At 41.6% G+C, this 22,723-nt stretch overlaps 1 protein-coding gene across 20 annotated transcripts in view; it reads left to right on the forward strand.

The window, feature by feature from the left end:
* EYA1 (EYA transcriptional coactivator and phosphatase 1) overlaps positions 1-22,723 on the forward strand; it is a 103,996-nt gene that overhangs the window by 36,726 nt on the left and 44,547 nt on the right. For all 20 annotated transcript variants that reach the window (XM_088471449.1, XM_088471447.1, XM_088471452.1 and 17 more), the window contains 4 exons: positions 1,384-1,466; positions 1,937-2,123; positions 10,289-10,431; positions 11,141-11,224. In XM_088471449.1, coding sequence (XP_088327575.1) covers positions 1,384-1,466; positions 1,937-2,123; positions 10,289-10,431; positions 11,141-11,224 — 497 coding nt within the window. The remainder of the gene's footprint in view (positions 1-1,383; positions 1,467-1,936; positions 2,124-10,288; positions 10,432-11,140; positions 11,225-22,723) is intronic.

The following is a 22,723-nucleotide window of genomic DNA, read 5'->3' on the forward strand; positions in this document are numbered from 1 at the left end:
TTATATACTTTTATTTCTAAACTAAATTTCAGATATTTTCACAATGATTTCTATTTAAAGGGATTTTGTATATGCAAACTTGGCCGCTTTCACGGTGTAATAATAGACTCTAATCTTTATGCTGAAATAGTCAAAACAGTTGATACAGAAAAAAAAAACATTTGACTTCATTCAACTAATTCAGACCAGGTTCTTGTAGCTGGAAATTATACCCCTTTTCCACCTAAATTCCGGGTCTGACCCGGAGTTGGAACAAAGTTCCTATCCGGATCAGACCCGGAATTTTGCCGGCGCCGACTCGGGATATTTCCGAGTCAGCGCCGCTCACACTGCAGTCGGGTTTGCATAGACCCGGCTTTTGCGGAGTGAAAGTGGTAGCTTGGAGATGACGTCATCTCCAAGCGCCACTGAAGCCGGACCAATCGGCCGGATAGCAGTGCACTCCAAGTCATCATGCCTCGGAGGGCTCTGTTCTCACAGCAGGGTTTCACGTGCTAAGCCCGTGTTAAACCCTGCTAGTTACCTGGGTTGGTTTGCAGGATCACTCGACCCGGCGATCCAACTCTCTCCCCTTTTACACCAGGGAGCTGCCCGGGTTAACCCTTCAAAAACCCGGGTTTTAGCTCCGGTGTAAAAGGGGTATTAGTAGGAGAGGCAGAATCATAGTATCGTCACGACAACAAGAGGTCAGATTGGCAGGCAGGCACATGTTTCAATCCACTTGTTGGTAATTACTCTTGTTAGCATTTTTTATATTGCTGGAAATTGCCAATACATTTTATTTTAATTTCTTTGTGCTACTAATGTTCACTAGCACTTCATATTTCCCACTCATTTAGCAATTATATTTCTATTACATATAACACATTTAAAAACCAATGTTACATTTCACAAAGTACTTTCCTGCTGATTTGGCACAACATGCACAAATTTATTGTAACCCATAGCAACCAGAGTCTATCATTTTTCTAATGCCATATAGAAAATGAAAGCACCCATCTGATTGGTTGCTATTGGTCACCATACAGTACCATTTGTTCACATGTCACCATTTTATTGCCTTCTTTCTATCATTATTTCTAGCTGTCTGTTACTGGTGGTCCTTAAAGATATTGATAGCTACATAATTGCCTGACTACTGCAGCTACGTTAAACCGTCTGAACGGAGATCAGGGCCCAGTCATACATTAGTCAGGAACCATCAATCTGAGCGGGTGCCCTTTCCACATTAATGCAGTCGTCAGGACTTGTCGCTTACTTGTACATGTCAGGAGCAGCGCTGCTGTTATAGCAGGACACATGGAGCCTATTGAAGTTGCAGGCTGGGAGGTCTGCGTGAATACACATTTCAGTAATTTGAAGCATTTTCTCCTTTCATTTCAGGGAGCAGTTTCACCACAGCATCGGTAATCTATGCAGGAAGCAATTCACTCACAAATTCAACTGGATTTAATAGCTCCCAGCAGGTAAATTTTGGGAAAGAGAGATATTTCAGTTGAGCACAAGAAGCCTTTTTTTTTCACTCTTCCACATTTTTTGTGTGTTTTTACCTCACTGACTCCTGACATTGTCCTTCCAACCTCCAAGTGTTTCTACATGCCGTGTTATAAATCCAGGCCTAATTCTTTCGCTGACAGATGTACTGCAGTAAATGTTTCTGTAATGCGACAGAGAGGTACCATGTGTTTGGCATCCCCCATGTACGCTGGTAGTGCATGTGGATATCAGATCATGTTTTAATAGATGCGTTTTGTGGCACATTTAAAGCCTTCAAGTCCAGTACGGTTTATCTGTTATTATGCACCAGCAGGCCAGCCAATGTATTCCATGTGGGGAGCTATGTTACCATGTGCTTGTAGTTAGGTTTTGGAATGTTTGTTCTGAAGTAGCAACATGTCTAACAAAAACTTGCTTTGTTGCTTTATTTGTGCGCTAGGAATATCCATCTTATCCCAACTTTGGCCAGAGCCAATATGCGCAGTATTATAACAGCTCACCGTATCCGTCACATTATATGACCAGTAGCAACACAAGCCCCACTATTCCCTCCACTACTGCAACATACCAGCTGCAAGAACCTCCGTCTGGTGTCCCCAGCCAAGCAGTGACCGATCCCTCCCCAGGTAGGTGTTCTAGCATTTATCAGCTGGGGTCATTAATGCCGCTCTGCTGTCTGACAATATACTGTACTGTATACGTATTGGCTTATAATATATAGTTGTTATCAACTCTCCCTCAAATAATCCACCTTTTGTCTATTTTATTTTAGTATTTACTACTGTAAAAGTTAAATGCTTATAAAGAGGAATATATTAGAATCCCGTATTTGGAAGGGTTAGCCACCTACAGTAGGGATGACTTTATTTATTGGCTTGTACGTTCCATCCTGCAGTTTTGACTACATATGCTAAATCCCTTATGTAGACATGGCTGAAAAACACAGAGGGGTTCACGTAGAGTGTGCCACCCAAGGAAAAAATGTAAATCATTTTATATGCGTGGGGTATTCAGATGTGAACGTTATGCTAATGTTTTAGCAGTTCAGCGATTATGTCTGAGTCGCATTGAGCATGCATTAAGGTACATTATTATAGTCACTCGCAGCGACTATTTGCAGTGTGATTGACATTCAGGGAACATTTGGTGGCGTGTCGGCAAGGAATGCAGGGGTGTCGCAACAGTTTCGATGGCGTGTCTCACCCTGCGACTGCGAGCGTGTATTCAAAAAATATGGCCCCAGCGTTTCAGCTCCAGAAGCCATTCTGCAGGACCATAGGCTTACTCAGGACTGCGACAATCGAATGATTGGCGGCCGATGCTACGTCTTTGTATGCAGATGCTGCAACATTTTACTCAGGTGCTTGGATTTACAAAGCCGCCGGTGTCGTCTCAATACAGCTCCCGGCAATTGCGACATGTGCATATTTTTTGCTTAGCAGCTGCGTACACAGATGCAGCAGCAGCAGTATTAGCGTGCAATTCTGAATCAGGCCCATGGAACTTTGATAAAGAAGGCGGGCTCTTCCAGTTGCAGGTAACATAGCTGCTGCATCCCCTGCTACTATGTTAGTTAGTCTTTTTATTTGAACCAATATGAAAGGCATTTTGATATATACGCAAATGTATACATATAATATTTATACCATGCCCATATTTGATGTTGCTTGTAACCTTATTATCTGCCTCACCGTAATCTATTGCTCTCTGTTGCCAGCCGGATGTACATAGGGCAAAAGACTACTACGTGTTAAAAGGTTACATAAATTGTTCAGTATTATGCATTTATATAGTGCACACATATTATGCAGAGCTATACAGGGAATATACTGTATGTATAGTCATTTAGGCTTCCACCTGCCAGTATGTTTTTAGATTGTGGGATGAAACTGGAGTGCCTGCAGGTAGAACATACAAACTCCACACATATATAGCCCTGGTTGGAATCAAACCCATGATTTGAGATAGCAAAGCAAACCATTGTGCCTCTGTGCTGACACGGTTAAGATAGTTGGATATTATTGCCCTATGTTTTTTTTTTTTTTTTACCTTATTGTGCAGTTTACTAAGAAGTTCCATATATGTATTTATTATTTATACTAAAAACTGAATTGCTTCCTACAGTGCCCCATTTCCCAGCATTACTGTATGTACTGCCTCAGATTACAGTTGAAAGGTCCATCAAAAGTTGGTTTGCAAAAATATACATACTATGTGTTGGTGCCCAGCAGGGGAGAAGATTCAGTCCACTTGTAAATGAGAGCACAGCTGCAGCGTTGCTATTAAGACACAAGTCACTGGGTTTTCTGTGCCCAGATTGGTCGTTGTTTCAGGAAACAGAGCTTGTAAAAATAAGCTAACACCCAACTTCTAGTCATCAGGAACAGCTGATTGGGGCCTAGTTTTAAGTTCCCAACACCATACTGGCTGCCACTTGTATGTCTGCTATCCCTTCTAGCAGGGGGTCTTGCTAGCTGGCTTAGCTGTTTCTTATGACTTGGTGGAGAGTATATTATTTCCTATTTGAATCCAAAAACAGCAGGGGAACCAACAGTCTCTTTGCGTGCTTCAAGTATGCTTCCTAATCGATGCTGCTGTTGAAGGTGATGATTGGTGTGTGTGAGCACTCCTTTCTAATAAAAATGACCATATGTGCAGGACATGGAATTGCCTTGAAAATCACAACGTTCTACAACTTATACTTGTCTAGTAACATAATGCTTTAATTATGTCAATGCAGCAGTTGGCTTGTGTAATTGGTGCTATCTTAAGGGGGTTATCCACTACCAGATCTGAAAACGACTGCACGATTACGACATTGTAATCGTGCAGTCGTTTGTCAGTTGTGTGATGAGCCTGCACTGAACGAGCAGACGTTCAGTGCAGGGTCATCAATCATCTGGAAACATGCTGAACCTGATGATATTGTCAGGTTGACCAGCATGTTGGAGAGATCATAGATGTCTAAACGACCAGCGGGCATGCACATCGCTGGTCGTTTTAGACATTTTTGCAAACGATATGCAAATGATTTGCAAATGATTTGCAAATGATTGAACGCTCAAATGATTGTTGTCGTTCAATCGTTCACAAAATCGCTAAGTGCATAATCTGGCCAATTGACATTGGCTAACATTACTGCCTCACAGCTCTGGGTTCTTGGGTTCGATTCCCACCAAGACCATATCTGTGTGTAATCTGTATGGTTCCTTATGTTTGCATGGGTTTTCTCAAGAGATGTGCGCAGACTCCCATGTTTTGGTTTTGGATCTGGATTCATCTTTGTGTTTTGGTTTTGCAAACATCAATTAAAAAAATCTATAAAATATGATTAAAAATCGATATAAACAGCTAAATTGTCCAAATCCAAAACCCGAGTTCGGTTTGTAAATTCCAGTTTCGAACCGGCAACAGATTCGCATCGGGTCACAAAAGTGAATCCGAACCTTGACCCGGTTCTACTCGGAATTAAATAAATTTGAGTGTGTTCAGATTTTAGAAATCCGGATCCACACGTCTCTAATTTTCTCCAGTCGCTCTGGTTTCCTCCCACAATTATAAAAGAACGTTAATTGGATTCCGAATAAAATAGTTAGCCCTAGTGTATATATGTGTTTGTCTGTGCATATGGTAGGGAATATAGATTGGAGGGACTGATGCGAATAACTAAATATTCTCTGTAAAGGGTTGTGGAAGGGTTGTGGAATATAAATGTAATATAAATATAAATATAAACTATATATAAACAACTGTTATTAAATAATAATATCTCTATCCGATAATCATGTCCAACCCAGTCTATAGACATTTTGTTCACTAGTATTTTTTACCAAATTCCTTAGCCATATTCTAACTAAAGTTGGCCACACGCGATTTGGTTGTTATATAGCTAATTGATGCAACATTGTAGTTACCAAACATTTGCTCTGCCTGCTAAAACTCCGTCTAGCAATTTTATCATGATATCATAATTAAGCATTAGGAAATGTGTAATTGGCGGATAATGATCACATGAGCAGGCAAACATGATTATTGTTTGCCCACTTTGCATGCTAACCTTTGTAGTCCACCATTCGTCCCCAAAAATCAGAACATTGCTAAATCATTCCTCTGCATGTGTGGTGAGACCGCTCAGTGATGATGCTGCATGATTTGTGTGTGGCCAGCGTGTCTTTCTGTACAGATCAACAGATTTGGTAGTGAAAGTCGTGTTATATCTTTGGCTTTTGCAAAAGCATTCTTTACTATACTAGATCTAGGTGGAAAAGTATGTGTACAGTACATGGCTAACAAGCGGGTTGAAGGATAGAAAGCAAAGCATAGTTATAAATGGAGCACATTCAGACTCTGCTACAGTAATTAGTGGTGTACCACAGAGTTCTTATTTTAATGACCTTGTAGATGGCCTGCAGTGTAAGGTTCCATATTTGGTGCTGATACTAAACTATGTATGGTTATTGACATAAAGCAAGATAGTGATTTGGTACAAAAATGTTTTAGACAAATTGCTAATCAGCAGTTAGCTTGTATCTGTCTAGTGCAATTAGACAATGAACGCAAGTGTCTGATTGGTTGTTATAATTTAGCGCACCTTTTGCTGTTGAATTCAATGTTAGCAAACGGGCGACTATTATCTTTACAAAGATCCCTCTGTCCGATCACTGCTCAGGAATGAATGCTGGTATAGTGGATCATTATATTTAACTTAACCCATGTGACAGAGAAAAGTATTTATAAATCTTGGCCTGTTGGGGTATTTCTGACATGCTTTGAGAAACAGATATAGAAAGATATTTTAATTCATATCGGTGTATATAGATAGAACGATTTTAATGAAGTATAGAATAGTAAGATCTGTTTTGTTGCACGCAATGTTTGCCGAAGCCTTAGCATGTGTGGGTACATTGAATGTCTGTGGTCCAGTTGGCTGTGAAAAATGTACATTCCATAGTAAGTAGTCAGGAGGTAGTCTGCGAAACAAGACTCTTGTGGGATGGAAGTTTTTATATTCCATTTTGCAAGAACTTAAAGTAAAACGTATGTTTTGCTGAGGAAACCTTTTAGTATGTCTACCGTGAAAACACTGCCCCCAGAACCAGGGGCCAGATTTATCATTGGTGATATTCTTGTTATCACTCGTTACTAATCTTATATGGTGCTCCAACCAATTGGCTCCTAGCTGTCATGTGTTTGAAAAATGGCAGTTAGGAGCTGATTGGTCAGAGCACCATATACGATTAGATACGAGTGATAACAAGAAAATCACTTGTTGATAAATCTGGCCTTTGAGCTACAGGTGTATTTGAAGGGAATATTTATTTTGACAAAAACACTTGCTTTCAATCATTATTTGATTACTTTTAAAATATGCATAAAACAGCCATTTGACACAATTTGAGAACCTCAAATACTTTTATTAGGGCCACTAATACACTTCTATACTGTTATCTAATATCACTTTGCCTTTTTTTGGGGTACAGGCAAATTTCCCCATTTTCGCCTACACTTATCACCGGTAAAACCAATGCTGCTTCATAACTTTTGGAATTGAATCGTGCAAAAAACAGGTGTGCGCATAGACACGACAAGCGGAACTTGCACATGAAGGGTGGGAAAACTTAGCGGCAAAACATTACCACATTATCGCGGCTAATTGTATGTCCCCCTTTATCTGCTCAGATTTGTATGAAATTCTACATATGCGGGAAAAAAAAGATCACTTAATAAATGCTCAGCTGTAGATCATACACGGTTACATTAGTTCAAAATGCCATACAGCTTTTTGGCCAACCAGGAAGAGTTTGAACTTGTAGGAGTATAGAAAAGGGGTGTGCCCACTACCCATAATGCTTTACACTCATGCCCACTTGTCAGGTGTGGTTGACACAAGTGAAAATGATACTTCCAGTAATCACTCTATATCGAATTCTGCCATGGCACCAATACATTGGGCTGCATGTCAACTTCCACAATGTTGACATGTTCAGGTTGTACATATTTAACATATTGACATGCCCAATGTCGACAGTGACACAATGTTGTCATTGCCAGAATGTCGACAGTTACAATGTCAGCAATGGGATATTACATGTATATGTTACACTAACCCAAACCCTAATTGCAGCATAGACCTAATCTAACCCTAACATCCTATGTCGACTTTCTGGCTGCCGACATTCTGACTTTTCTTGCTATCTGTCTAGCATTTTACTTGTACTAAATCCAAAAATATTGCAAGATGGCCAAATCTTCTCAGTAAATTTTTTTTTCACGTTTAGGAAGATGTACTGACAAGTTGAATTTATTTGATGACACAATCATTCCGCGGTATAAAATTTTCTCCAAAACTAACGTTAAAGAATTTACAACAAAAGTAATTTTTGGGATTGTACAAATGGATTCCAAGCATACAAAGGGGCTTACTCATCAAGGTGACCGGGTCCGTTATACATGCAGTAATAGTTTTTTTCCGCACGTTTTATGTATCAGATCCACTCAACATTTCTGTTCCGGGGTGGCCGCACTCCGTTCATCACTCTCAGAAAATGGAAAGCTTTTGCTTGCGGGAACTGATGCCATATTCAGATGGCCTTAGCCCACCGAGCTCCCTGCTCATTCTATTGGAAGGAGGTCCAGCAGTGTAAACATTCTTCGCTTCAAGTTCTAATTACTGCCAAAAGTGTGGCTCATGGTGCAACTAGAGCAATGCTGGATTGCTCCGGTGGATTTGTGTCTGCCGCCGCTCCTCAAACTGAGGGCCTGATTCAGAGCCGCTCGTAAGCGGCCGCTCGTTCGCTCTGAGCAATGCTCGCACAACTGTGCATGCGTATGGGTTGTAATACGCATGCGCGAACCAATCATTGCAGTCGGAAATTGTGTGCTCACAAAATAGCGAATGCCTGCTAATTTGAGTGACAGAATGAGGCGTTTGTGGGTGGTAACAGGGGAAGGTGCTTGAAAACGGGGAGTGGAGATCCGAACGCAGGCGTGCCAAACAGTCAAAACGGGCATTTTAAGGGTGTGCATAATTAACAAAGCAGCGTCATCGACCACGTCACTTGGTTGTCTTTTAGCCTGAACTGCTCGCATGATTGCGGTAGGAAAATCCAACCACAAGCACTGCGAGCAGTTCATAAGCCTTTCGATGTACTCGATTAATCTAATAAATAGCGGAGATGACGTAGGATGCGAGTGGCCAGGGGGCATTTTTTTTAAAAAAGCGAGCGCATGTTTCGTTCGCTCGATCAGACATAGAGGCATCAACAGACCGCAAAGAGCGAGCGCTCTATTTAAATATCCAGCCCCTTTTTCTGAACGAGCGAGCGCAAATAGCGTCCAGCTCTGAATCAGGCCCTGAGTTATATATACGTAACTCATGGGGCCATCTATATTAATAATGAATAGACATCATAACATCTCAACATCACTGGTATACTTCATGTGTGTTATTATCAAATGTCAAGATGATATCTGATATTTTACTGGCACCTGGTATTTAAAATGCAACTTCAGTTGTTACTTATTGACAATTTGCAACTCTGTAATGTACAACCCCACTCTGTCCTGCTCCGCCCCCTTTCTGCTGCTCTGTCCGGCCTCCACCTCTGCCCTGCTCTATCCTGCCCCCTTCCATCCCTCCCTCATACTTACCCCCGTTCCCGCCACCAAGCGGCTTCTCCTCCACTCTTAGGTGTGTTCCAGCTCCCTAGCAGTTGGGGGCCGTGGTGCAGGTGGCACGCCATATGTCTCATCTTCCACAGAGCATAAATGTAGGAGGTGGGACAGCCCTTATAAAATGTAATGCATTGCCTTTCCTATGATGGGTTAAGTGTTGAGCAAAGTAATACTGATTGTCTTCATTCACGGCCCCACAATTTTTCAGTGTGCCCACTGCACTTCACTTTTTAAAACAGAGAATATTACATGAAAGTAGTTAACTATATACACAAATATTTCATGTTGTCAAATTGCACTGTAGAATTTTAAGAGCAGATTACATTTCATGGTCGAAATCAGGTTTCTAAAAAGTGTTCCCTTTGAACATTGAGATTGACCGAAAGGCAGAACTTTACTATTTTCACTTATTTCATTTTGGAGATTTGTTGTCCTTCATTTGACGCGTATGAATTTTGCAGTTGTAGCCCTTATGGTTTTATTCACTGGTTTCTTCCTTGTCAGGCAGTTATGTTGTTGCTAGGTAACCTTTGTATTAGGAAAGGGTTTTGGCAAGGTTGTATGCTTATCGCCTGTAATATGATCGTCTTAGCTTTGCAGTGAGCAGGGAAGGCTCACCCCGCTTATAATGAATATTCAGAAGCCATCGGCTGATGACAACAGGAAACCTGGCATTTTCTATTCTCCGCACAAACTTCCACATTATTAATAGTGACAAAATTGCATAGCATTTTGGAGTAAATAGACTATTCTAAGGACCAGACCGATTTTTCAAGGAGTCTGGGAAGGCTCCAGAAGCTAGTAACCAACTGTAAATTTTCAATTGTAATTTCAAACCGTTGTCACTTAAATTAATTTCACCAATGTGGAGCAGATAGATGACAGTTATTTTGAATGTATACAATGGATTGGGGAAGTTGTTATTTTCCTGCATGCGCACATATTAGTTATTTTGCACTTACTAATGTTTTCCAAGTTTAATTTTTATGGGGAAAAAATAATAGAGCCTATTTGTCATACTGTAGATGGTGTGCGGATTGTTTTGTAATAAATAAATTCCCCCAAAAAAGTCTAAAATAACTGTCCAAGTGAGTTCTTTTTTTCTTTCTTTTCTAAGTCGAATACAGCACAATCCATAGTCCGTCAACGCCTATTAAAGATTCAGATTCTGATCGATTGCGGCGGGTGTCAGACGGGAAATCACGAGGACGAGGAAGAAGAAATAATAACCCATCCCCGCCTCCAGACTCTGACCTTGAAGTATGTCATACAGTAACCTAAGAACAATAAAGTATTTTCATTATCAAATCTGCTTAACAATATTCACATTGGAGGTTCTACAGCTAAATTAAAATATTAGTATATTTTAATTTACATTTTTTTTGTGGATTTTGCCTTACATTTGGCAGCTTTTTATATGTTTACTGCTTTTTTTTACCTGTTATACTCTACTTATTGTCACATTAATTGTGAACTGCCAAAAAACAAAATGAGCATATATTAATTAACTATAGAGGGATATACATTGAGACAAAAGATCGGAAAGCCCTGCTTGAAGAGGCTTGCAAACTAAAAATGTATGCATTTGTTCCATCTTATATAAAACTCTTATAGAACTTGTGCTCTAGATCCTTGTTTTACATACTGTATGTACTCTCAATTCCCTTATGCCTGGTTTTGTTTCAGCTAACAAGTACATTTTCTGACTCATTTGCAATGAAGGTTACATAAAGTGGATATAAAATATTTTATTGATCAATTGTTGTACATTCTGTTTTTTTGTTAATAATGTATCAAATATCACATATTGGTCAAACTGAGCTATAAATATCCTGTATAGGTAAAATTATATATCAATTGCATACACATCACAAATGAAGTCACACAATGTGTGATGGTAGTAATGCAGTATATTGTGTTTTGGATTTTTATAATATATACTTATATTATGATTGTATTATACTTTCAGAGAGTATTCATTTGGGATTTGGATGAGACTATTATTGTTTTCCATTCATTACTGACAGGATCCTATGCAAACAGATATGGAAGGGTGAGTGTGAAAATGTAATATGTTTGTAAAAGATAAACAAAAAATAATTAAACAATATGATTGTTTATTGTATTTCAGTTGATGCTCCTGTTTAAATGTTCAGTGGTTTGGACTTGCTATGAGTCATTGTAGATATATTGAGGGTCAGGAATCGGTAAGAGATGCCGGCGCTCGGGATCCCGGCTGTTAGAATCCCGACACTGGCATCCCGAAAGGGCTAGCATACTTACCTTACCTTCGGTATCCCGGTGGTCAGGATGCAGGCACCGGGCTTCTGATCAGCGTCGGGATTTCGGTGCCGGTAATAGAAGCGACGGCATCCAGACAGCCGGGATGGCGAACGCATACCCAGGGGGGGAAGGTAATAGGAGCGTCAGCATCCAGACCGCCGGGATGCCGAACGCATACCCAGGGGAAGGAGTAAAGCATTGCAATAGTACAGTATGGGTGTGTTGGTGCACATATCTTGTGATTTTGCCAACTCATCATGGCTAACACATTATATAATTGTTTGTTATCTGAAGTTCAAATGGCTCTATACCTATTTTGTACAAATTAGTAAAGTTGTATTTGAGCGTTGAAGAATACCATAATATGCTTTTATAGTTTAAGATGTTCACATGAAGTGTTTTTTTTATGGTTCAAATTTTTAGCATTACAGATATTAACCACTAATGAATAATAGTTTTTGCTGGTATTTTTTTTGTTATTTCAAAAATGTCTACTGGTATGCTGAGACTTTGTTCCCTGGCCCCAGGTTCCAAAGCTCAGCAATGTATTTCTATTTTAGTTCAAGAATAGGAGTGTAGAAAATGTATTGCAAAGTTTTTTTTTATAGCTTTTTGTTTACTAGCCAGCAAATGGATTTTTCTAGTTTCTGCTTACTTTTATATCATTGAACATTTAAGTATGCAAATAGTGTTTTAAAAGTTGTCAGTTATTGCATTTTTATTTGTATATATTATAGTATTGTTTATATATTTTATATTTATTTGTGGTGAACTTATCTGTTAAAATGTCAATACAAGTAATAGTTAAAAAAATATTTACCATAATTTAGCATAATTTTCCTTTCATATGTTTACATAATGATATCCATTGTATATGTATCAGGTATATTTAAAAAGACACAATCATAACATGTATGGATACTTTATTATTTGTGCTTAAGTACATTAAATTAGGTTTTTGTTATCAGTGTTCTATGTATAAAATAGTATCTTCATTGTCTCCAGTTTTCAGTTGTACTGAACTGTAGCTTTTTGCCCTGTACAGCGACACAATTGGCAACTGCATCGTCCTTAATTAGCTAATAATGTTGTCTGTGGCTGGAGCCATTTCAGTTAGTATGGTGTAGACTCCAACACCCTTTGTGCTATATTGGTCATTTGGAACAATCTAAAAATGTATTAAAGAAGAATTTTGGCAATATATTACTTGTTTTGTCATCATATCCAAGAATGCAGTGCAGGAACTGAGTTGAGCAATGACCTCAGTCACATTATGTTGTTTGACCCATTTTCACATCATGCCTTTTCAAATGCTTTCTATTTTGGTCTGACGTTCCCGCTTACAAGAAATATGAACCCAAAGTGAACACTCACAATTGTACTGCATATGACCAACATGAGATATATCACCAGCTGAGTCTGACATGCTGTGTAATGCTGGCTACACACTGGCCGACATATCGGCCGTTCAATTGAACGGCCAATATATCGTGTGTGCATCGGCCAGTGAGTACCAGCGATATGTCTGTGAACGACGTCGTTCACAGACATATTACGTCAGCTGTGATGGATGCACAGCCGTTGCGCAATATATCTGCAGATATATTTGGTGCATTGGGGCAGCACAGATGGTGTAATGGTTAGCATTGCTGCCTCACAGCACTGAGGTCGTGGGTTCGATTCCCACCACGGCTCTAACTGTGTGGAGTTAGTATATTCTCCCAGTGCTTGTGTGGGTTTCCTCCGGGTGCTCCGGTTTCCTCCCACATTCCAAAAATATACTGGTAGGTTAATTGGCTCCCTACAAAATTAACCCTAGTGCGTATGTGTGTGTGCATGTGATAGGGAATGTAGATTGTAAGCTCCACTAGGGCAGGGACTGATGTGAATGGGCAAATATTCTCTGTAAAGCGCTGCGGAATTTGTGTGCGCTATATAACTAACTGGTAATAATAATCGTGCTGTGTGTACGTACTCTTGCTGCCCGGGCCAGCGGTGATTGACCGCTCAACTGGGCAGACGCATGTAAATGCCCGCCCAATTGTGATGTCAGTTATGACATATTGGGCAGTCTGTATGCAGAACATATGTTTTGCACAGTCTGCAGATATATCAGTCAATCTGCAGATTTATGGGTCGGGTGTGTACCCACCTTAAGGCTCACAGTACAATTACAGACACATTCTGAATAAATGCAATGGAGAAAATCATTTTATTTTTTGCCATATTTATTACAGGGTACTACTACTTTACTGTTTATTAAAATTGAGCAAGTTAAAAAATATTATATGTATTTATTATAACCTGAAATTGCATCCAGGCAGGACTCCTAAATGAATGACCGTGTGTTCTAAATAAAAGCTTGTAATTTTGATGTTGGAGTTCATTTGTAATAGGCAACGTCTACGCATTGCAGACAGGGCATGACTTTATGTATTCTTTCTTAGAGAACAATTGCCTGGGGCTCTGGAATGAATGGGACAAAAGGTCAATTAGCCTACCAATAATACTGTGTGCTTTTAGCGACAGGAGGGCGGAGATGGAAGGTGATTCTCTTCTTAGCTCATTAGACAGTACTTATTTTACCAATCTTCACATTAGAGGTAATTGCTACTGTTATGCAGTGGGAGTAGATGGAAGATAGCAATTTTTAGTCTTTAGTTGTATTTGTAGTTGCCATGGCCATGTCACAGAACAGTAGGCCTGTTGTGGCTACTGTATGCTGACTCACACAGGAGATTGCACCTTTAAGATGATTTTATGGAGATGTATTATGTTGGTTATGTACTCTACGGGTTCTGTGCTGTTAGAATGTTGTAGTCGTGGCTTCATTCACTCACAACCCTGTGAGGATTCTTGTGTTTGTGTTTATGTACAGCGGGTGATGGTGTAACACGGTCTAAAGATCCATTTGTAAAATATTGATTCAATCTCTATTCATTTTTACAGATTTCCATTGGACTTACTATAACTGCTGATTAGCTAAAGTAATTTTCCTAATCAACAGATTTATGGAAATCAAATTGACCTACAGATCTTTCGTCACACATGTTGCTGCAGTCACACCAAACAGCCCCTCTTGGCACGCTGAGTCCTGTACGACTCTGCTAGCGCCGAGCATTTTATTTGCATTTTTGTGCCCCAAAATACATCTTAGTCGCAACTAAGAAGCACCAGGAGACTGCACTGATTCATTTGATATATGACACTTGTATATATGTGTGCGACTGAGTCTGAATCTGTATATAAAGTACTACGAGGCAGCGACCATTACTTTTTTCCACGCCAAGTAACGTTGTGCTTCGTATACAGACTCAGTCGCACACATATATACAAGTGTCACATATCAAATTACTCAGCACAGTCTCCTGGTGGGTCCTGGTACATCGCATTGCGACAAAGACGCATTTCCTGGCACCAGCAGAATCTCACAGGACCTGGCAGCTCATTTACGCCAGGTGTCTCGCGTCACATGGCGTATTGAGGCTAGATGTATGAGGACACACCTGAATAAATCCAAACCTCCTCAAAAAATCACTAGACATATCAGAATCACTGCAATCACAGCTTTCTCGGTGTTCACTATAAAACAGGGGAGCATCTGTAAAAGATTAATTTAGTAACTCGCTCTGGAAAACACAAGACATTTTTTCACTGGTTTCATGCATTCAGTGCTACTTCAAAACCAGTAAAACAAGTGAGGTAAAAAGAAGAAAAATCCTTTTACACATGTATAAAAAAAGCTCTAGTAATATCCCCCCTTCCCCTCTATTCCAGAACCCCTGCCATAGTGGTATCTATAAGGCTCACTGCACTGTATATAAGTAAAAGTACAGACAAGGAGCTTTGCGTGCTAAAAAAAAACACTTCCTGCTTAAAGCCTTATCTTCAAATAGATTTTTAGTCACTTGCGGTTATCCTTACTTACCTTAGATTCTAGAAGAATCTAGATAAGGATAATATGGGAATGTGCATGTTTATTACTTTTAACAAAAAGGGATCCAGCTACAGACTGACTTCTGTGTTTGTCATTTCTATGAAATGAAATCTGAGCTTTTCTCATTTTTGTACATCTCATCCTGATGTAGCAAAGCCAGCTGCTGCTAAACTGGTCTTGGAAGGTGGAAATTGTTGACATCCATTCACAGAATTGATAGCTTGAGACAGGTGGACAAAACTTAAAGCTCTCTATATACAGTGGTCATAAGGTCATTTTCTTTACTACTTCTCTTTTTTATTGTTAAATAATTTAGAATTTCTAAGTCATTTTACTAATATATAATGTATGCTATAAACTGGTTTCTAGCTCTACCACTTATTTGGAACTTTGTACCTTACAGAGAGCAATGAAAACCATTATTAATATATAGTAAAGGCTGTTTACTACTGAGATTAAAATCTATTTGAAATACATTAAATGTTTATAATTACTTGAATAAGTCCTCCATGCTCACTTTCAGTCCTCCGTGTTAGGAGGGGGTGCTTCTCTATCTACAGTAAGCAGCGACAGTGTGAATCACAAATTTAAATAATTGCTAGATTTGTTTAAAACAATTGATAACAATATAGTTAACTGCACATACAGTGGTTTAACCTGCATTCAAAATCTAGATATGTCCACATTTTGACCAAATTACACTATAGACAGTCAAAATGTTGACACTGAATATAGGTAGGGGCGTATTTATAATGGGTGCAGGGTGTGCGGGGCACACAGGTGCACACCCTACACCCATATTATACTTTCCTCTCCGGAGTCCCACATCGGCGCTTGCGCTGTAAAAAATGGCTGTAAAATGGCGCCGCTTCCATTTTCCCGTCGTTTGCGCATGCGCAGTACAGGGAAAATGGGCGCAGTGGCCATTTTCCCAGTGAGCTGCTCATGCGCTATAGACTCTGGGCACACTATAGTGCCCAGAGTCTATAAGTGCGGCACTGGCCACGCACCGCGCAGTGCGCTGCCAGCCACCGGACGGAGAGGAGGAGGCCCTTGAAGGAGAGTGCACACGGGACCCCTCCTCTCTAGAAACGCCCCTGAATATAGGTCACTGTACATACTGTAACCTTCATCCAAAATATAGACAGGTGTACATGATTTGCTTCTCATTTATTTAGCACAATAAGCAGGGGATTAGCACTACCATGCTTGTCATTTATTCAGCGCTACTATGAAGGGGATTAGTGGCTGTGGCATTTAAAGTATGCTGCTGTGGAACTACACATGCCAGCATACTCTGCCAGAGTTTTTGCATGCCCTAACAGCAGCACTACCGTGATGGGGTTTAGCGGCCACAGTAATTACAGCCATGCAGAGGCGTCACAACGGGTGGTGACACCCAGATGCGGCACCTCCCGTCAGAGCCGGCCCTAGGCATAGGCAAACTAAGCAAATGCCTATGGGCATCCAAGCTTGCCTAAAGCCAGCCAAGGTTTGGGGCAGGCCCGGACGGGGCACCTGCTGCTACTGCCACTGTGCAGCGTCCACAATCGGAGCTCAGCTGACAGCTCCTATTAGGCCCGGCAGCAGCCAACAGTGGATAGTAGCTATTGGTTTGTGCCACGCTGGATGTAGGGCACCATGCACCGGAATGGTGATTAACAGTCAATGAGAGTCTGTCAGACTCTCATTGCCTGCTGCGCACACTGCCGGAGCCGAGCTGGAGCTCACTCATGAGCTCACTCATAAAGCAGAGCGGGCCGGCCCGGAAGGACAGAGGAGCTGATGGCTGCAGCGGTAGCAGGAGCGGCGGTGCTTCAGGTAAGTGCGATTTTTTTTTCTCTTTTTTATTGTGTGTGTCAGCTGGGGGGAGGCACTGCTACTGGGGGCACTACTAAGGACTACTACTAAGGAGGGGACTACTACTGGTGGCACTGCTTCGGGGGGGACCACTACTGGGGACTACTACTAAGGAGGGAATTAATACTGGGGGCACTGTTTCCATCGTGACCATCAACCTTGTCGGTCACTAAAGCTGTGGGTGGTAACCCACAGCTTAGCTAGCGACCAGGAGGCTGCACTTGAAAAGTCAAGCAGCTGCCCTCATTCAGAGCGAGCGCTCGCTTCTTGCAACCGCCTCTGAATGAGGGCCACTATCTCTTCGAATTATAGCATCATGCTAATTACAATTAGTCTGACATGACAGACTCACTGTCACCATTAGTTAGTATTTTAACTATGTCAACATTTTGACTGTCAACATTTTAATAGTGTCTGCATTTTGGTTGTTGACCTATCTACAAAGGTGACCATTTAAAATAATGTTTAATCATTAGGTTCAGTTATTCTCTAGGCAGCATAATGAAGCAATGCTTAGCATTTCTACGTTACAGCACTGTGGCTATAGGTTCAGTTCTAAGCAGGGACTGTCTATGTGAAGTTTGTATGTTTTCCCCATGTATACATTTCCTCAGTGAGCTCTGATTTCCTCCCATAATCCAAAAACATACTGGTAGGTAAATTAGCTTGTGTGCAGGTGTTCGGGAATATAAAATGTAAATTCCACAGGTGACTTGTCAAAGCCGCAATTGTTGGCAATTCTGACTGCAGGATTTAAAACAGAAATAATATTAAATATAAAACCAGGCGTATTTTACATTTATTATTATTGCGGTTTTAGATCCTGCAGCCAGAACCGCTAGTAATCATCGGCATTGAAAGACGATGCTTAGTAAATACACCTCTAAATATTATTTGTAAACCACTGTGTAATATATGTACGTTACATAAAAAAAACTTAATAAATAAATAATTCTATAGTTGAAACCTCTGTAAGGCAACTAAGCTTTTTTGCTAGCAATTTAATAGTGACTTGACTCTGAGCTGTTTAATGTAAAAAAAAGTTTAATGATCACCAAGTGCGCCACTGTGGACCACGTGAAAGTTGGTGTAATCTCATATCTGCAAGGCCACACCCCCTGGTGGTTGCCATTTTGTGGGCATGACCGTGTAGCATGCCCCCATTCTCTAGCCCAGCCTCTCCTGACTACCGGCCCAGTGTCACCGCTGATCGGTGACACTATCTGAGGCGGCGACACCAAAATAGTGGCAGATTTGCTATTTTTGTGTCATCTCCTCGATTAGTGTCAACTGGTACGGTTCACCCCCCCCTAGTGACGCCACTGATGATCACAAATAGATTAATTGACAACTCTCTTGGCCAAGAAAAAAATAAATCCTGCAACTTGGATTCCAATTTGAAGCTGAAACCATTCACAATTACTCACTATAGCCCTGATTCATTACCAATTGCAACTGCGATTGCAATAGCGATTACACACGCAGTTCAACTGCGATAGTATGCTAATCCACTGCGATCACTATGCCGTCGCAGCATAACATAAGGATGCCCATTTTACCTTACACACATCCGTAAGGTTTAGCAAGACTGCAAAACAATTAGTACTATCAAGTACCATCGCAATCTCACACTCATTTGCACAAGGTCTGACCTTACTCAGAAGTTGCTAACTTCATGGCACGCTATGAGTGCTCAGGCTGCGTAAGGCATCGCAGTGACTAATTTAGGCACACCTCTGCAATGGCGTTCAAACGCACTGGCACGCCTGCGTTTCGCCGATCACCCCCCTGTCACCACCCACAAACAGCACTTCCTGTCAATAACTCTGCGATGGGTCTGCGTGGTCACAGTGTCTGGTTCGCGCATGTGCACTGCGATGTATACGCATGCGCAGTACGCAACAATCGGCCGATTGCATGCGTAATCGTAGTTGAGATCGGTAATGAATCAGGCCCTATCTCAGGTATAAGCTTATGTAAGAGAGTTTTGCTATTTTGGGTAAAGTGTTTTGTAAGTTTTTGTTTCCTAATAACAAAACTGTTCTTTCATAAATAAAGACCAGAAGGCATGTAAGCCAAAACTGAAACATCCAGCAAATTCATGACCTAAAATATTTTGACATGAAAAAAATTGAGGTATTGTAAACAAATTTGTAGCCCTTCGCTTTCTTTCTTAACAACTGCCAAATACATAATCCAACAAATATATGTAGCGATCAATGCATATGTTCTATGTATAAAAATCATGAATACGTTATACAAATGAAAACAAGACAGACATCTGCAATATATTTAGAAACCATGGCTTTGGACACTGTTTTTTATTTTATTAGCTCAGCAAGCAGCCAGTTGATACGGCAATTTCTTCGGAGAACATAAAGTGTGTTATATGTTAATCGCAAACAAAGGACCTTAACTCAGTGTGGGTGGCCGTAGTCACATAACACTAGTGGTTCTCTATAGATATTTTTCAGATCTTTGATTAACTTGGCATATCGGTAACCTGTAAAGTTAATCTGATTATGACAGTGTCAGTATGACTGCTCTCATTCTCCTGACCATCCATAAGGTTATATATTATATTATCTTTAGGCCACAGAACATTTCATTTGCATTTTTTTTCAGTGATGCTTGTACATGTTCTTCTTATGTACATTTTTCTAACTTCATTGCTTTCTTCTTCTTCTTCTTCTTTCTCTGCTTTTCAGAATAATATTTATATCACTAGGCATAGTTGTTTGTTTTACTTGCCCAGGAATAGATCTCTAAACTACTGTGTGGATGTCTGGGGCAACAAAAATAAACAACACTTCCTGATGCTACTGTACATTTCAGATACAGCATTACAAGAAAAGACAGCTGTAATGTGCTGCAAAGTATGCTGATGTTATGTAAATGTTAATAAATAAAGCCAGGAAGATTAAGAGATGCTTCTGAGAAATGATTCATAAAGATGCCTCCTGTGAGATACGAAGTTAACTTTAAGGTCCAAAAATACAAAAGTGTATCTTAAAGCTTATTTGCTTATAGATGCCAAGAGAAATGTGCCTCAATATGAAGGGGTTGTGGGCAAGCCACGCTGTGAATGTGGAGCCACATCAATAGATGCTGCATGGCCATTGAAGGCAGCATGACCATAACACTTTGTTGGCATGACTGTGGGGTCTATTTACTAAGCAGTGTTAGGAGACAGAGTGAAAAGTGATAAGAAAGTGATAAGGTGCCAGCCAATCAGCTCCCAACTGTTGTTTTTTAAACACAGCCTGTGAGATGACAGTTGGGAGCTGATTGGCTGGCACCTTATCACTTTCTTGTCACTTTTCACTATGTCTCCTAACACTGCTTAGTAAATAGACTCCTGAGTCTCTTTGGGGGAATAGGCCCCAGTATCATGTTCTCCCCCCCAGCTTCCATGGCATACCTGTGCGCATAGTGCACGTTTATATTGTCAGATAAATGATAGGCTGATACAAGATTCCTTTTCACGGGATCAGATTATTTAAATAAAATAACGGCTTGTGTGCGCATTTCCAGGGGCATTGCCAAAGAATGGGGCATGCAGCCTTTTTCCCTGCTACGGCTGAGATCTGGGATTTTACAATTGCAAAAAGCAAATTTTTAATTTCTTCTTTTTAATCTTTTGACCAGTGCATCTACCAGTTTCAAAATCTAGACACAGGGCCTGAATCAGACCCGCTCGCAAGCGCATTGCGCTCGCAAGCGGGTCGATGGTGGCCAAGTGCACACGTGCGGCGTGCACACTGCACGTGCATGAGCCCCGGGGTGAGCGCAAAAAGCACTCACTCCATGGCTCACTACAAAAGGAACGGCTGTCGTTGTTGATCGACAGCTCGCCCCATTTTGTAGGCATGGCGGGGGGGTGGCTTCACAAACGGAGGCATTTCCATGCGAGCGGCCAAGAGGCCGCAACTAAAAAACCAAACGCCCGCCCTGATTCAGGGCCTGATTCAGACCCGGTCGCAAGCGCTGAGCGCTCGCAACCGGGTCGATGGTGGCCCAGAGCGCATGCGCACGACGGAGCCGGCTCCGTCGTGCACATGCGCGGGACCCGGATAGTGACGGGCACTCTGTTGCTCCGGGTCTAGCAACTAAGGGGGCGAGCTGTCGATGTTGAGTGACAGCTCGCCCCCTTTGGTGGGCGTGCCCGGGGGTGGCTGCCCAAACGGAGGCATTCCCATGAGAACACCTGTCGTTTGGGGGCGGCCCCACTGACATCGCAAGTGATGTCAGTGGAGAGCTTCCGGCTCTGTTAGAGCCAGAAGCTCTCTGGGGCTTGCGGCCATGAGACCCTACCACAAGGGTCTCGTCGTAAGCCCGATGGTCGTGATGGTCTTGACCATCGCGACCATCGTCATGGCCGCTCGCTATAGATGTGGGTGGTCACCCACAGCTATGTGAGCGGCCAGGAGGCCGTTCTAAAAAATAAAGAAGCCCGGCCCTGATTCAGAGTGAGCGCTCTGACAGAGCGACCGGGTCTGAATCAGGGCCTCAGGGCCTGATTTAGAGCTCGTAAGCGGCCGCTCGTTCGCTCCGAGCGATGTTCGCACATCTGCGCATGCGTATGGGTTATAATGCGCATGCGCCAACCAGCCAGTGCGGTCGGAAAACGTGTGTTCACAAAATTGCGAGTGCCTGCTAATTTGAGTGACAGGATGAGGCGTTTATGGGTGGTAACAGGGGAAGGTGCTTGAAAACGGGGAGTGGAGATCCGAACGCAGGCGTGCCAAACGGTCAAAACGGGTGTTTTAAGGGTGTGCATAATTAACAAAGCAGCGTCATCGACCACGTCACTTGGTTGTTTCTTAGCCTGAACTGTTCGCATGATTGCGGTAGGAAAATCCAACCACAAGCACTGCGAGCAGTTCAGACGCCTTTCGATGTACTCGATTAATCTAATAAATAGCGGAGATGACGTATGATGCGAGCGGCCAGGGGGCGTCTTTACAAAATAGCGAGCGCATGTTTCGTTTGCTCGCTCAGACATAGAGGCGTCAACAGACTGCAAAGAGCGAGCGCTCAATTTAAATAGCCGGCCCCTTTTTCTGAACGAGCGAGAGCAAATAGCGTCCGGCTCTGAATCAGGCCCTCAGTGCGGGCGCCTCTGAATCAGGGCCACAGAGTAAATTTGTGGTAGTGTTTCCAAAGACCATGAATTGGGCACACACGCTGAAATGCGCTAGGCGGACAAGTCGATGCACTTGCGAACATAAAAAAGTATAATTGGATTGCAGGTTTTTCTGTTTGTTAATTTCCTTTATTATCTGAAGGTGAAATCATTTGAACTCTATTGGTGACATCAAAATATAATGGGCTTTCAAGGGGGCGATTCAATTAGTGGTAATGTGCCTTTGTGAACGGCAGCAGCTTTGCTAGGTTTTCTCACACCAGATTCTGTAGTTGTGCGCAGAAAAATTAGCGCTGTTGAGCTACTGTAATGGACGAAAATGTGTG

Source organism: Taudactylus pleione, unplaced genomic scaffold (assembly GCF_031769625.1).
Source record: "Taudactylus pleione unplaced genomic scaffold, aTauple2 ptg000114l, whole genome shotgun sequence".
In the NCBI taxonomy this organism is placed as follows: Eukaryota; Metazoa; Chordata; class Amphibia; order Anura; family Myobatrachidae; genus Taudactylus; species Taudactylus pleione.